The 13,703-nt window shown below is 53.0% G+C and overlaps 6 protein-coding genes across 6 annotated transcripts; 3 read left to right on the top strand and 3 right to left on the bottom strand.

The window, feature by feature from the left end:
- Window positions 1–1,217: 1,217 nt before the first annotated feature.
- Window positions 1,218–1,856, top strand: AYL99_12041 (hypothetical protein; the record flags this gene model as incomplete). Its single annotated transcript, XM_018843544.1, has 1 exon — window positions 1,218–1,856. The coding sequence occupies one exon, from the start codon at window positions 1,218–1,220 to the stop codon at window positions 1,854–1,856; it is 639 nt and encodes a 212-aa protein (XP_018687124.1).
- A 4,755-nt stretch (window positions 1,857–6,611) lies between these two features.
- On the top strand, window positions 6,612–6,944 carry AYL99_12040 (hypothetical protein; the record flags this gene model as incomplete). The annotated part of the gene is made up of 1 exon (XM_018843543.1): window positions 6,612–6,944. The coding sequence occupies one exon, from the start codon at window positions 6,612–6,614 to the stop codon at window positions 6,942–6,944; it is 333 nt and encodes a 110-aa protein (XP_018687123.1).
- A 329-nt stretch (window positions 6,945–7,273) lies between these two features.
- Window positions 7,274–7,979, top strand: AYL99_12039 (hypothetical protein; the record flags this gene model as incomplete). Its single annotated transcript, XM_018843542.1, has 3 exons — window positions 7,274–7,333; window positions 7,395–7,442; window positions 7,557–7,979. 3 exons carry the CDS (start codon window positions 7,274–7,276, stop codon window positions 7,977–7,979), a joined length of 531 nt encoding a protein of 176 aa, XP_018687122.1.
- A 2,700-nt stretch (window positions 7,980–10,679) lies between these two features.
- On the bottom strand, window positions 10,680–11,148 carry AYL99_12038 (hypothetical protein; the record flags this gene model as incomplete). The annotated part of the gene is made up of 2 exons (XM_018843541.1): window positions 10,680–10,979; window positions 11,041–11,148. 2 exons carry the CDS (start codon window positions 11,146–11,148, stop codon window positions 10,680–10,682), a joined length of 408 nt encoding a protein of 135 aa, XP_018687121.1.
- Window positions 11,149–11,199: 51 nt separating this feature from the next.
- AYL99_12037 (hypothetical protein) lies at window positions 11,200–12,524 on the bottom strand (the record flags this gene model as incomplete). Its single annotated transcript, XM_018843540.1, has 5 exons — window positions 11,200–11,617; window positions 11,720–11,801; window positions 11,847–11,914; window positions 11,981–12,321; window positions 12,360–12,524. 5 exons carry the CDS (start codon window positions 12,522–12,524, stop codon window positions 11,200–11,202), a joined length of 1,074 nt encoding a protein of 357 aa, XP_018687120.1.
- Window positions 12,525–12,689: 165 nt separating this feature from the next.
- On the bottom strand, window positions 12,690–13,237 carry AYL99_12036 (hypothetical protein; the record flags this gene model as incomplete). Its single annotated transcript, XM_018843539.1, has 2 exons — window positions 12,690–13,043; window positions 13,091–13,237. 2 exons carry the CDS (start codon window positions 13,235–13,237, stop codon window positions 12,690–12,692), a joined length of 501 nt encoding a protein of 166 aa, XP_018687119.1.
- Between the last annotated feature and the right edge of the window lie 466 nt (window positions 13,238–13,703).

Below are 13,703 nucleotides of genomic sequence, written 5' to 3'. Positions count from 1 at the left end.
TCACCCTTCACGTCCCGTCAGCGCTTGCCTGGCAAGGTGATTTCGGACACAAACATGTGTCTGCGTCGCCATCGCCGGTCTCTCCCTTGTCGCTCCGAAGATCCCTTGGTGCAATCGCCGCGACCACATGTCCCTCGACGTTTGCCATGGCTGAGCGTGAGGCGTTTGGACGAGATTGGCTGACGGTGCTGGCTTCGTGGTTTCCCTTGCATGTCGGCTCCAACAACGATGAAACTTTGCCAACACACCCTCCATCGGATGAATGATCCGCGTGTCTGAAGGATCGAGCGCCCTAAGTGAAATGGCCGAAACCTTTAACCAGGTTGATGGCGAGTAAGGTCCATGATGGATCACCAAGACGGAAAATTTCTGTAAGCCTCTACCTCGTGAGGGAGAGCAAGGACGAGAGGCAGGGCAGAGAAGCTGGGAGGGGCTTGCGTACTTGTACCAGCTACGCTTAAAGCTCGATGGCCTCGGCAAACACCTGTCTTCCTGCACAACCTTGTTCAAAGTAGGCTGCCGCTTTCTTGGGACCCTTGGACAAGCAAGAGAGGCAATGGCCGGAATCCCAGGACAACCTTGCACCACTGCTGCGTTCATCTGTGGAGACTTGGTTGACGCTTAAGACACCCAATTCGCTGGCCAGAACCCCTGAAAGGGTTGTCGTTGTGAGATGCTGTGGGGTCTGCCTCACCATGCCACCCGTGATCGGTCACTCTTCTATTGTCTTTTGAGCTGTTCTTATTGCTGCTGACAAACTCCTTTAGACACCGAAGAGCTGTTGCTATGGGAGTCGTTGTAGTGCTTCAAGATGTCCAGGAAGGGTTGCGTGAAGAGACCACACAAGAGACCTTCTAATCGTAGTTGGCAACGACGGCCTGGCCTGCGACAGGGACCAGGAGGCAGGGTCACTTGTGGCGCCAGATAAAGAGACTAATGTCCACGGAACAGAAGATGGACAAAGGAGGCGGGGCCAGCGATCCTGTTGTCACTCACTCAGCTATAAAGGCACCCCTCCCATAACCTTTTGTCACGAGTAGGTTAGCACGTGACCACGCTAGTGCTAGCGTGCCTGCGCCACCACATCATCCTCGCTGTCGATCCAGCGACCTTTTCAGATAGTCCTTCGTACCACAATTTCCATCAATTCAAGCTCAAAGCGTGATACCCTTTTCTCTTCTTCTCTTGTCATCTCCTTGCTCTTCGAGTCTCCGACCATGCCCGAGGCACGCTACGACTTTGACGCCGACTCGCTTCTCCACGAGGATGACTGCAACATCTTCGACGCGTATGAAAATGTTGTGGAAAGCGCACTGGACATGAGAAGGAAGTTTGTCATGATCGTGGACCAGGCACGACAATTGAAGAGAGAGCTGCTGGCCAAACAAGCCGAAATCGACCGTCTCAACACTCGCGATCGGCAGGAACTTTCACAATACCAGCACTCTAACAAGGACCTGCAAAAGATAATCCAGGCGCAGAGTAAGAGACTACAGCAGAACAGGGAAACGATCAAGATGTTGCATCGCCGCATTACACAGTCGACAAAAGATCTCGAAGCCGAGCAAATGAAATTGGACCAGGTCGATTTCTTACGTTGTGAAATTTGTAAAGAGAATATCATGAACGTCTTCACTGGATGTGGTCACGGTTTTTGCAAGGGTTGTCTGGACGACTGGTTGCACCGGCCTGCAGCTTCATACTCTGCCCGAGACGAGAAAAGCTGCCCAAAGTGCCGACGACTCGTGAGAGAGAGCGAAATTCGGGACGTCTACCTCGGGTCTGGCACAACGACACCCAGTGCTCGCGATGGTGACGGAATCACAGAAGTCCTCTCGAGCGATAGCGATGAGTGATAACAACACCGTGGATGAGGAAGGGTGATGGATGGTATGAATATTTGACTCAAAAACACGGGGTGGATATGGGAAAAGCTAGTGTTGACGGTTCACCCGAGCTTCATCGGCCAGGATATGGCAAGTATCAATATTGTGAACATACTCAGCGAGAGGAAAGTCGATCGCTCCTGGGGCCGTTCTGTCAACTTGTCATGTTCTTCGGGTAGGGCGGAAGCGGGTGCCTCGCCGCTAGCCCTGCAGAATCTGCTTGCCTGTGGTGAACTTCAGGCAGCTTTGATCACTTCGCATTTAGCTGTCACAGCAGCCTCTAGGCGCCGATGGGGCTTGAGATGAAGAGTTGAGCATAGAGACAGGAGCCGAACCGGCTTCTTTGGCATTGAAGGGATAATGCCAACCAGAAAACCCAAGGACCTTTCGCCTTGAACCTTGTGGCTTCAGCCTCCTGCACGGATGCCGCCGTCTCACCAACATCCGCGACCAAGTTGATCGTACGGGTGGCCTACATAGGAGAAATCTTTTACTTCATGGTACAAACGATCAATAAAGTTCGCTCCCGGCTTGGAAGTAGCTGTTTGGCCCAACGCAGGAATTACCGTCTGAGAAAGTTCGAATTGCTCCCAGATTGAGCTCATAAGCTGGGTGCGGAATATGACTCCATAATGAACTGGTGGTGCGAAAAGCTCAGATATGGTCAACTTGTGCATATGAGTGACCTGTTAAATCAATGGGTGGTATGCATTCTGTATCGCCAGTCATACGCATTATCTGTTGATCGAACGGCGCTGACTCTGCAGTGATCGGCAAGCGTGGACAGATACCGCTCCATAGACCCAGTGGCGTGCAATGTATGATGGCCTCCGATTTCATTGGAGTGACCAAAATTGGCCAGTCTTCACCATCCTGCCACGCGCCAAGTTCTGTGGATTTACGGAACTGACGGCTGTCTGGCGTTGCCACTTCTTGATGGCGGTATCTATCGGTCGTTTGGCCCCCGCCTGTACCCACCACGGATGTTGAAAGGTCAAGGTTTTGTTCCAGAACCTCTTGGCCGATGGTCGATTGTAGTTTGCGATTATTTGTCACCATATGCCGTTTTGTCGACGCTTCATCCCCAGGCTTCGAATCGAGTCAACCTAGCAGGTCGATGTAGTCCGGCGCCAGGCTCTTTCAATGCGATTTCGATCTTGTGACTTGTTGCTGCGGCTTCACGCTCGCCAAAGCGGGCACCACCATTGTCGAGCCGATGTTCAGGATCGCCTTCCAGATCGTACTTGAGGAAATCCACCAGTACATGGGTAAGACCTTGATCACACTCAGCTGCGCATGTCGGGAACTGTCCTGGGTCTATCGCTCACCTATCTTGTCGCCCTTGCGCCGTACTTGTTTCTGCCGGGCGCCAATGATGGTCTGGAGGGTCGACCAGTGATGCGATTATAGGCCGAGTTCGTCCCGTTTCGACTCCAAGCTTCACAAACAGATCACCGGCGTAGAGGAGTCTGGGTGGGTGGCGAATTCGCTGACTCTGCACGGATGACCGGCTGCGGCGTATTCATAATCAAATGAACCAGTAGCCGAGTCCAATCTGCCCACATCAGTGCTTTAGGTCGCGTTTCAGACTTGCTGTGGAACTTACTATCTTTCCCAATATGGTCTGGTTCTGTGTGGACAACTTCTGGCGCGGGAATGAAGGCAGAACAGCGCTCGTACTGTCGGAGCGTGGTGCAACTCATTTCATAGGCCGATTGTTGTAAAGCTGAATAAGCTTCCGCGTACCGTCCCGCGTCCCGACTCCAGTCGTCGGCGTCAAGGACGATACGGGACCGCCGTCTGTGTCTTGATTCGCGGCGTTTCGCGTAATCGGCTGGATGACAGGCTCCTTAAGAGTGTCGTGCTGGGATGATTTTGCGCCAGAGTGCTTAGAGGTCGTGACTTTGTAGACGGCAGAGGCAAATTAGGGGACAATGTTACCACGGCGGACTCTTCATCAACAGAAGCGTCTTGAGTTGTGACTGTCTTCTTTAGGCAATGCATGCCTCGGATTGTTTTCGGCATACCAGCGTCCGTACAATCACTCGTTGACAAAAGAGGTTGCAGGACAAACTGCACATCTTGCACGATCGCCAAGTAGTGTGTCCTTAAATCAGAGGACACGACGACTTTAAGAGCACCCTCAGAATTTCAACAAACTCCAATGAAGTTTGTCGTCTCCGTGATAAGGGTTCGCATGTCCAGCTGCAAGTATGTCAGTGTGATTTGGGAGAACGTGAGCATGTGACACTTACCAGGAGGCGTTCTTGCCTGACCGAGGTTAAACAGTCGAGCAGCCAGAGCGACGGCTCGCTGGAATCTTTTGAGCAGGCCATAAAGCTACGAACAAGAAGGGTTGGTGTCCTGCACCGATTTACGCGATGTCAAGATTCCGTTCCTCCAACTTATACTTGCGACGGGTGTTGCATACACAACTAGGATCGTGATCGATTGGCGACGGGCCTGACGCAGAAGCCATGGACAAAAAGTGAACCTTATCGGATCTCTTGACACGAATGACAAATCTCGAATGTGAAAATTGAAGGGCCGTTGCATTCAGGCTTCGGGCCGGGAAATAGGATCGAAGTAGGGAGAGAGGACAACTTCGGATGGAGAATTGCCTTAGGAGGTCAAAAAGGCTCTTCACGCTTTCCCGCACAAGGCATGCCCTGGACCAGACCGCCAGACGAGCCAACCATGACTGGGTTAGGCCGGCGGTTATCGCGAACGAAACACGACTGACTTTGGTGGCAAAGACGGATCAGCTCTTTGCAAGATCGCAGCGAACTACACCTGCACAATCGATGATGCACGAAGATCAGGATGAAGTCATGCGCCAGCCTGACGATCAGCGTCTCGAAGAGGCCAGGATGAGTCTTGAAGATCAAGTGCACAGCGTGTCTCGACAGCTCTGGTCCTTCGATCGAGATGGTGGCCTTCCAGGACAATCCTCACCTCCAGTGGTAGGTTGCAGAAAGCCATCTGAGCCCGAGAGTACTTGGGCGCAAATTATCGCAAGTCTTCTGACCAAATGCTTATTCCAGCACTTCCACAGCCTGGCTCGATATGATCGTCCCTCAAAACAACGACGAGGGGTGAGAGGATGAAATGAGGAAGCTTAATAGGGACATATTGTCCATGCGCAGTATCTGAAGCTGCGAAATCTCTTGGGCGACTTGAAGAGACCGTCTCGAGCAATCAGCCGAGCACAACGAAAGTTATGAAATGTTGAATCCACCAGACTCGATGCGGAGACGGTGTGGTGGTGTGGGTATCCAACGTGTGATCATAAGCTTGAGAAGCTGTGCGGGCTCATAGCGGTCACGGGAGTTCTACATTGTCCGAGTCGGCCAACAGATCGTCACTTTCAATGGTCATGGCTGGCTCCGTACTGTTCACCAGGTTTGGACCCACAAACATATTCTACGAGTTCATCGGCGTATGTCGCGTCATGGCTTCCAACGCTCCGGAGGAGGGTGGCATCCTCCCACCTGTGCGGTCAAACACTATGGTCGAGAGAGCTTGACGACGGTAATTCGACCTCATCCTGTTTCTCCTGCGGCCATTTCAGGCTTCGCACCCAATCCCGAAGTGTTTCGACCCCTGACGGAGCTGCCCGGACACGATATCTTGTGCATGGGGCTCGGGTTATATGTGTCGATAATTTCTATAAGATGCACGTCTTTCACCAACCAGTGAAGCCCGCGAAGAATGTTTTCCGTGTAAGGTTGGGAGTATAAATTATGCTGATCATCACTCAAAATCACCATGTCCTCCCTCCCAAGGCCGTAATTCCGTTCGAGAGACGCATACATGCTCTGAGAGTCGCGAATGGCTGTTTCGGTTGGCCGAACTGTCCAGAGTAACTGATCCCAATTAGCAAGCCCTTCATCTGTGGCTGATAGGCGACCTGTCTTCTTCGTGATGCTCTGAAATAAGCAAATGCATCCCGATTTGCGGCGCAAGGCAAGTTCTGGCTGGATAATATTGTACCACGAGCATCATCCTGACTCATGTAGAACTGTGAGCTAACTTTCCCTGTCTCATGTGCGATGTATGCACTTCCCTTGGTGCTGGATTGCCCGCTGTCTAGAACGGAAGGGGTGTTTGTACTGGGGGCCTCTCAGACCCCAGTCGTAAGCGGCTGACTTATCATTCGCGTTAGCACTGGCAAATGGGCCGTCGTCACGGTATTCCAGGGCCGAAATGTTGACCATCTCGAACGGAGCTTTCCGCGTGACTGGCTGCCGCTTTTACTCTGGTCCGGGTCAGTCCCGGCTCAAGTTCGGCTCTGGCCTCTTTCACCCTACTCACCCTTCGCCCTGCTTGCCCGGTGTGGCATGCGCCTGGATATCGACCCTCCCATAAATTGTCAAGTTTTGACGAGGGGCCAAAAAGGGGCCAGCGACCCTCGCAATACAGCATGGCACATTCATCCTAGGATTATTCTACAGTCGGTTGGCTCCTGATGTGTGGCTGCTTGTACCCTTCGCGTGCGAAGGTTCCCATATACGGACCCGTCACCCTCGAGGTAGCTATGGCTTCTCCCTCCCTTTCCTACCGTCCCTCCGTACGTCTAAATATTCAATCTGTCTCTCGCCAGATGATCTAATCCTAGAAGTCGTGTCCTCCCCACTCTTCCCAAGCTCATGACACCCAGGTTTAGGAGAGACTGATTTATTACCCTTAGATATACATCGCCAGAGCACTTGCAACGCATCTAAGATGACTTCGAAGCAGAGGAAAAGAGGTCCGAAACGACAGGATCCCGACGACCTGTTAGCACAGGCTTTGAAGGATGGCCTCACTGTGGATAAGGGCGAGATCGATAACGATCCGTTCTACCCAGAGCTCGCTGATACCAGTAAACCCAAGTATGAGGGGATGATGAGGCTGTGGGAGGCGGATGTCATCAACAGGGCTGAGTTGCGTCTGCTAAGGGAAACTGACAGATATCGCATACCTGAAAGAATTTCCGACAGACGATCCTCGCACAATGAGCGACATGATGCGCTTTGTGGAATTTATTGGATGCGTAACAAGTCCAAGGCTCGATAAAAAGCAAAATATGGAACGATTAAATCGTTACCGATTAAGGTATGAGCGTCCATGTCGATGTGGCACAGGCAGACGAAGCTGGTAATTTCGAAAGAAGTTCACGATTCGATGGCCCAAGTGAATACCCCGAATGCCTTTCACACAGCAATCCTCTTATTTTCTTTCGTACTTAGAGTGGAAATCATGGCGAACATGTGCCGAGATGGAAACTCCCGCTGTCTACGATGGAAAAAAATCGACGTTTTTAACAATAGAAAGCTGGGCACTATTGGCTCGGAGACTACCACACCTATATCCACGAAGGGAGCCGAGTAGAGCATAGTACTGCAATGAAGTTGCACTGCTGGACTTCCGCAAGATTAAGAGAAATTTCCCAGGCAAAGTACAAGGTGTGAAACCAGGGCTAATACGACGAAGGACAACTTTCTGAAAACTAATATCCACTACCAGGACCTCATTTGCATGAGCGCGTGGAAAGATGGAGAGCCAGAAATCAAGGTAAGGTTCAAGCGGGAGCTTGCAAGAGGCATGAGTGAAACCTCTAAGAAGTAAACTATGAATGCTGATCGCTGAGCTTTCACTCTTGCTGCTAACGATGCACATCTGGAAAAGCCAAAACATCCCGTGTGCGAGACGTTGAACCCTACTCCTCCATTGTATACAAACGGCCTCTTGTTCCTGCTCGCTATTTTCATTTCGGCCTGCGCTTTCAGAGACTACACCATCGAAGACGTCTGGAATGCTAGAGCGCCATTGGACAGTAGTTTTATGGTCATGAAATGGGCGGAAATTGTGTTAGAGACCCCAGTCTTTCCAGAGATATCGGTGGATGGACCGACTGCGAAGGCGAGGAATGAATCCAGCGGGAGTCATGCATGTTCAGAGTGGGCGAAGAGAGCCGGGTTTCCCGATGGGATAGGCCTACGCGCAGCCCGAGGCGAGGTCTTTATCAAGATCGACGCTGATTCGGCCCTGCTCCTGGTATTCTCATGTGTCAGAAGCCAACATTGTTCATACATGGAGGTTATTCGTTAGGGCAGGTAATGAAGTTCGCCGAACAGAGAAGTTGGAAGTTCCTTCTTGGGCACCATCTGGACGACATGAGCAATCTGGACGGCGCAGCAGCCTTCTTGGACTTCGAATCACGGCGAAATCTCACGGAAGACTTTCGTTCCGCATCGATGTGAAGAGAACAGAATCTTCCACTCGCACTTCCGGCGAAGATACACGATGAGCTTGAGAGTCGACCAGATTTTGTACACCTCTGCACGCAGATACAAGTCCTCACGACTCATCTAAAGGCCAGCATCTCCCAGGAAGCCTGTGCTTAGCTTAAGGCTCAACGTCGAGTGCTGTACGATCAGCGCCAAACACTCATTGGCAAGGTAATGAAGAAGTGGCGTGAAACTCAACGGAAAGTTCAGACTGCCCATTCCAATGCGAATGCTAAAGGTATTTATCGCCGCAGTTATTTCGATCGTGTTGTCCGTCACATGATTCCTGAGCGCGACCGCCTGGCGCTGATCTTCCCTTGCACGGCCGTACCACGGAGCCCGGAGGGCATTTGCGCCATTCGAGATCTTGTTGCTCTGCGGACGAAAGATTGCGGGTTGCATACCAGGAGCCGTTACGGCGCATACAAGGTCGCTGTTTAGTTCCTTCTTGCTAGAGGGAGATGCACCGGTAAGGGAAATTCTGCCATCGTTTACTTCGTCACAGTTCCTGACAGGTCGCCTAGCCTTCCGTTGAACCACCGATGGACCCATGTGTGTCAATGCCCGAGTGCCTTCCACGAGAGGCAGAATGGCTTCGCCGAATCTTGCTTCCTGTGCAGCACCTGGATAACGAGCGAGACAGACTGGGAAAATCACTGCCAAAACAACCTTGACAACCGTGAAATCCCTTTCCATCGGGCCACAGCATGTGCTGGGTTTTGTGGTTGCTGTCTCGCGAATGTTAAACTAACCCCGAGTGAGCGGATGAAAGAATTTCCGAAGCAGCGTCTCTGGCGGCTGCATATCTCTGAATGTACCGCAAAATATATCCAGAGCCTGAATCCGACGGATCCGTTCACCTGCATCCATAAAGACTGCCCTATAATGGTTGGCGCCGAGTCCGACCTACAGTATCACCTTCAAGACTGGCACGGTCATCCACAACTGTGCCAGGGAAAACCCCAATATCCAAAAGAGAGTGACGAGGACCCAGACTCGGACCTCGACAACGTGTCTAAAAAAGGTGGGCATGCTGCGCGATCAAGTCAGAGAGTCCACAGACCATCCAATCAAGAGCTTTCAAACCCGAGCCATCAGGAGAACCCTTGGTTGCGCATGGTCAGACGCCTTGACCATGGGCTCCGACCAGACGTTTATGGGTGGCATGGAATTAACGACTTTGAACGACAGCTCCACTGCGCAATGCGCAGTGGAGCCAACGGCATGCGGGAATTTGACGAGATCTCTGGCACTGAAGGGTTGCCTCCAACTTCCTTGACTGACCCCTTTCAAACAGCCTCTGAAGCTCGAGAGGACTGCCCTTCTCTTATGCGGTCCTCTTCGAAATGTAGTGACGTCGAACTTCCAATTGACCCACAGCTTATCTGCAGACTGCCTGGAGGCACTGAAGTTGTTGACTTAACAGTCGATCACGATGAGCCCATGCTAGATACAAGGGGTACAACTTCGCAAAATACGTTTCTCATGGAAACCGGGCAAACTTCCACGAGAGATGCAGGAGATATCCAGTGGAGCAAGGAGAAGTTAAGTGCAACAAGGGTCGACCTGTGATGAAGAATACGCCCAAAGAGTTTCACAGAAGGGAAAACGTAGGTATAATCACCGAAAGTACCCTGAGAATTGGCCATTTGTCAACACCACGACGGAATTGATGGAAACCCGTTCACTGAAGAAATCCGCAGCCTCCTCTCGCTGCTCGTCACTTCTCCGTCACATAGAAGTTCTCGTCAGCCACATGGAAGAGGGGAAGAGAGATCTAAGTGCTAACAGTGGCAAAATTCTGTCCGGAGTGTCCACCTCAATGACATTAGACAGCATCTTTACAGCGGGCAAGAGCTCCTATGGCTCTCACACCTCATTAATAACCATATGCAGTCATGATCCGATCAATCCAGCTATTGAATCCTTAGAGTACGATCTCGATGCCGTCAAAGTTGTGAATCTCACAGCCGTCGACAGCAAATGTTCGGTGAAAGCTTCCACCGCAAGCAGCTGTTCCGCTGCAAAATTGATCACTTCACCGGGGTCTGGGAGTACGTACAACATCGTGCAGTGTGATTCGATCCAGTTCCAACAACCTACATAGATCCTCCGACATTTGATACCGGTGCATACTAAGATACCTGGCTGCATAACGGCCGCCCATCTGACGGAGAGGAGGACCCTCACATGATCGCAGCACCTACCGCGGTTGAGAGTCCGGAGTATGGACGGCCGCGGTTTGGACATTGGAATCTGCAGGGAGCATTCCAGGAAACGTTCTTGTTAAGTGACAACTTCATTATAGAGGAACTGGCTGCAAAGTTACTCAGAAGCAGAATCTGAGGGCGAGGTCAGCCAGGCCAGATTGGACGCCCCTCCCGCAACAGTAGGAGCACGCCAACCATGTAGCTCCTCGCCCTGATGACCTTCTCTCATCCCAGAAAGACACGAGACAGGTGATCTTTTAATGTTATCCTTACTTCGCTTGCATCGAATTCAGTCGCTCTTACGCAATCCCTCATGGGCGTTTACTGCCGCCCGCGAAGTAGCAGCCTGCTAGCATGAGATCCACCACGATGCCTACGCAGACGCCCAGAATCGCCTTCACCATGCTGTTGGTGGCCCTGCCCTCGTTCCCGAACTCTGCCGCGGACGAGTCCCCGAGGTCGTTCGTGTACCTCCTCGCGGTGACGTGCGTCTTCGTGTTCCTGATCGTCATGACCGATCTGATCTCGATCATGTCCACGTCATACATCACGCTCTTGATGGCCCCGTCGAACCCGGTGCTCTTACGATACGGCCAGGATGTACCCGGGTACTATCCTCGTTCTACTTCCCGTCACCTTCACCAACGCCTCGTTGTTCGAGTGCTTCCTCACCTTTGCGTTAACGTTCATCTCCGGGCCCGTCCACCAGGTGCACTCAACCTCTCTGATATCGCGAGTGACGGCGTCGGGGAACAGCCCGCTCTCCATCTTCTCGAACATTGTCTTGGCGGGGCGCGCGTCCATCCTCACCTCCACCTCCCTGACCGGTCTCTACGACACGGCGTATATCGTGACCATGTTCACGCTCGGGTGCGGGAGGGACTCCATGGTCATGTTGTCCGACGCGTTTGTGATGGCGGCCGTGCTCGCTACCTTCCGGCTGACCGACTCCAGGATCCTGACCAGGTTCCTGCACTTGCATAACACTGGCTCCGGAGGTTCGTCCAGCCCCAGCCTCACGTGTTCGTACCGGCCGTCACCGGGCTCCTGTCCTCGCCGTAGATCGGGCAGATTTCCGGGGTCGTCTCCATGATGTTGTTGATGTGCGACGTCCAGCCGGCCCTCTGCAGCCCAGATGTCGAGCCCGTTGCTCGGGTTGGCGACCGTGGACTTGAGGTGCGCAACCACCTGCCGCCGTGCTAAGCTCGGTCTGCGTACGAACACCAACGAGTGGGTTGAGGGGGTAGATCTAGACCGACATGTAGCTGACGGTCACAACAAGTACGATTGTGTGCAATAACGCGACGGTGAGCAGGTAGATGACCGTCTACCCGTTGACGTACATACTCACGGTTTCTTCTTATTCCTCTTCCTCGCCACGCCGATATCCGCTTCTACGGTGATGGTCGTCGGGTGGGAAGTTGAATGTGGAGCTGGTGGTGGTGGTCAATAGCGGCACTGTCATCTCGTCTATACACGAGTCTCCGACAGCGTCCCCAGGGATACGATCGTCTGCATAGAGTTGTAGTTGCGGATGTCCGTGCCGCTGACGACGACCGCGGTCGAGTACGGCAAGGCGCAGTCGGTTCAGTGAAACCTCATCCTCGCGGACTTGAGGATGTCCTCGTCCACGATGACGCCCCCGTCGTAGAACATAGCGTACTTGAGAATGGGGCAGTTACTCGGGCCCGTGACGATGTTCACACCCGGCTCGTCGACCATGTCGTTGCCTGGATGTGGTATATAGCACTCGTACAGGAACTTGGTTCTGGCTCTCATCTTAGCCCAGTACGGGGCCTGGATCTGCGTCCAGGCGCTGAGTCTGTTCGTGTTCGTGCGCAGGTTCCGGCCGTAATTCAGGTTCGCGTCCACGTACTGGAAGCCCGTGTTGCCCACAAACCAGGTCATGGGTCGACGTTGCTCTCGTTCATGTTGATGATCACGAAGTATAACCTGCGCGGCGGTAGGCCGATAGACTCGTTGTCGTTCACATTGATATCCGCCAAGTTCTTCTTGAACTCGTCGATCGCGTTGCCCATGACGACCATCGTGTAACCCGCCTCGACGAGGTACTCCATTCTGGTGATATCCTCGAACACGGACCTAAGCGCGCTCGTGTTGCCGTACGCCTTGCTAGCCGATCTTAATGATTTCATGACGGTGGCTTTGCACCATTATCTGATCGCGACCACGTTGATGGCGATCGTCATGTGCCTAGGTGCGAAGCTGGGCTTATTCGACGACCCGGTCACGACGAGGGCGGGCGTCGAAGGCTAGCAGGCCTTGGATCGGCACCAAGTACGTGGTGTCGTACAACAATATCAACCTGTGCAATAATCATCGTCCAGAGGTGCAATGTGTGCGGGACGACGACGATACCCGAGTTGATCCTCCACCACGCGGGTAAGGTCAGACTGCTGTGCACGAACATCAACGTGGACAGTGGCACGTTGTTGGTCGTGCACTTGGCCGTCGTGGCGCCTGCCGGGACGAACATCAGCATGTTCGAGGACATGTTGGTGGTGAAGGTGCTGTGCGTGTGCTTCGAGGGCTTTAGGGCGAGGGTCGCGGACAGCAGTGTGAACGTGCATCGTGGTCACAGCTATCGTCGCGGACAGAACATAGTCGGGCCCGTGACCAGTGGGACGACCGTGTACACTCCACGGCCCACCACCCTATCCATGTCCATACGCGTCTCCACCCACACGTTGCAAAAACACACCACGACCACGAGCGCGAACATGAACAGCGTCGAGAAAGAGAGCCCGTTCCTCATCAGGAGGGTGGCCGTGCTCGGCTCCACGATCACGTAGGCGCCTGCAGTCGTGGCGTACGGGTGGACGGAGGTCAAGCTCGAGAATGTGTTCATCTTCGTCTGTAACTCCTGGGATTTGGTCGTTATCTCCTGGTGTACCGTGCACAAGGGCTACAAGCACATGAAGGACCAGAATAGTCCGGCGTACATAATGCCGTTCGGGTTCGCGACCGGGGGCGAGTAGAGGTACAGCTACGTAGCTATGATGAACTCCAGTATCTATAGTGGGGACAAGAACTCCAGCGATGTCGCGAACTACTGCCTGGATAGGATCAAGAGTAAGAGCAGTATCTTGAGGAAGTATGTAACGCGACTAGGCTGCCAAACACGATGAGGTTCGTGGAGTCGCCTATGAGGCTACACCTAGGCGTGCCCTGTCACCCGGGCTTCCCGGCCGACAACACCCCATGGGGCGAGTGGCCCCCATCAGGCGTACGGCCCCCATAGGGCGATTAGGGCGAGTAGCCCCTATAGGGCTAACGGCCCCTAAGTGCTAAGACGGCCCCCATAAGGTATATAT

The sequence above is a fragment of the Fonsecaea erecta genome, assembly GCF_001651985.1.
Source record: "Fonsecaea erecta strain CBS 125763 chromosome Unknown Scaff26, whole genome shotgun sequence".
Classification (NCBI taxonomy): domain Eukaryota; kingdom Fungi; phylum Ascomycota; class Eurotiomycetes; order Chaetothyriales; family Herpotrichiellaceae; genus Fonsecaea; species Fonsecaea erecta.
Note: the sequence above shows the minus strand (reverse complement) of the source record. Positions and strands in the feature narration are given on the sequence as shown.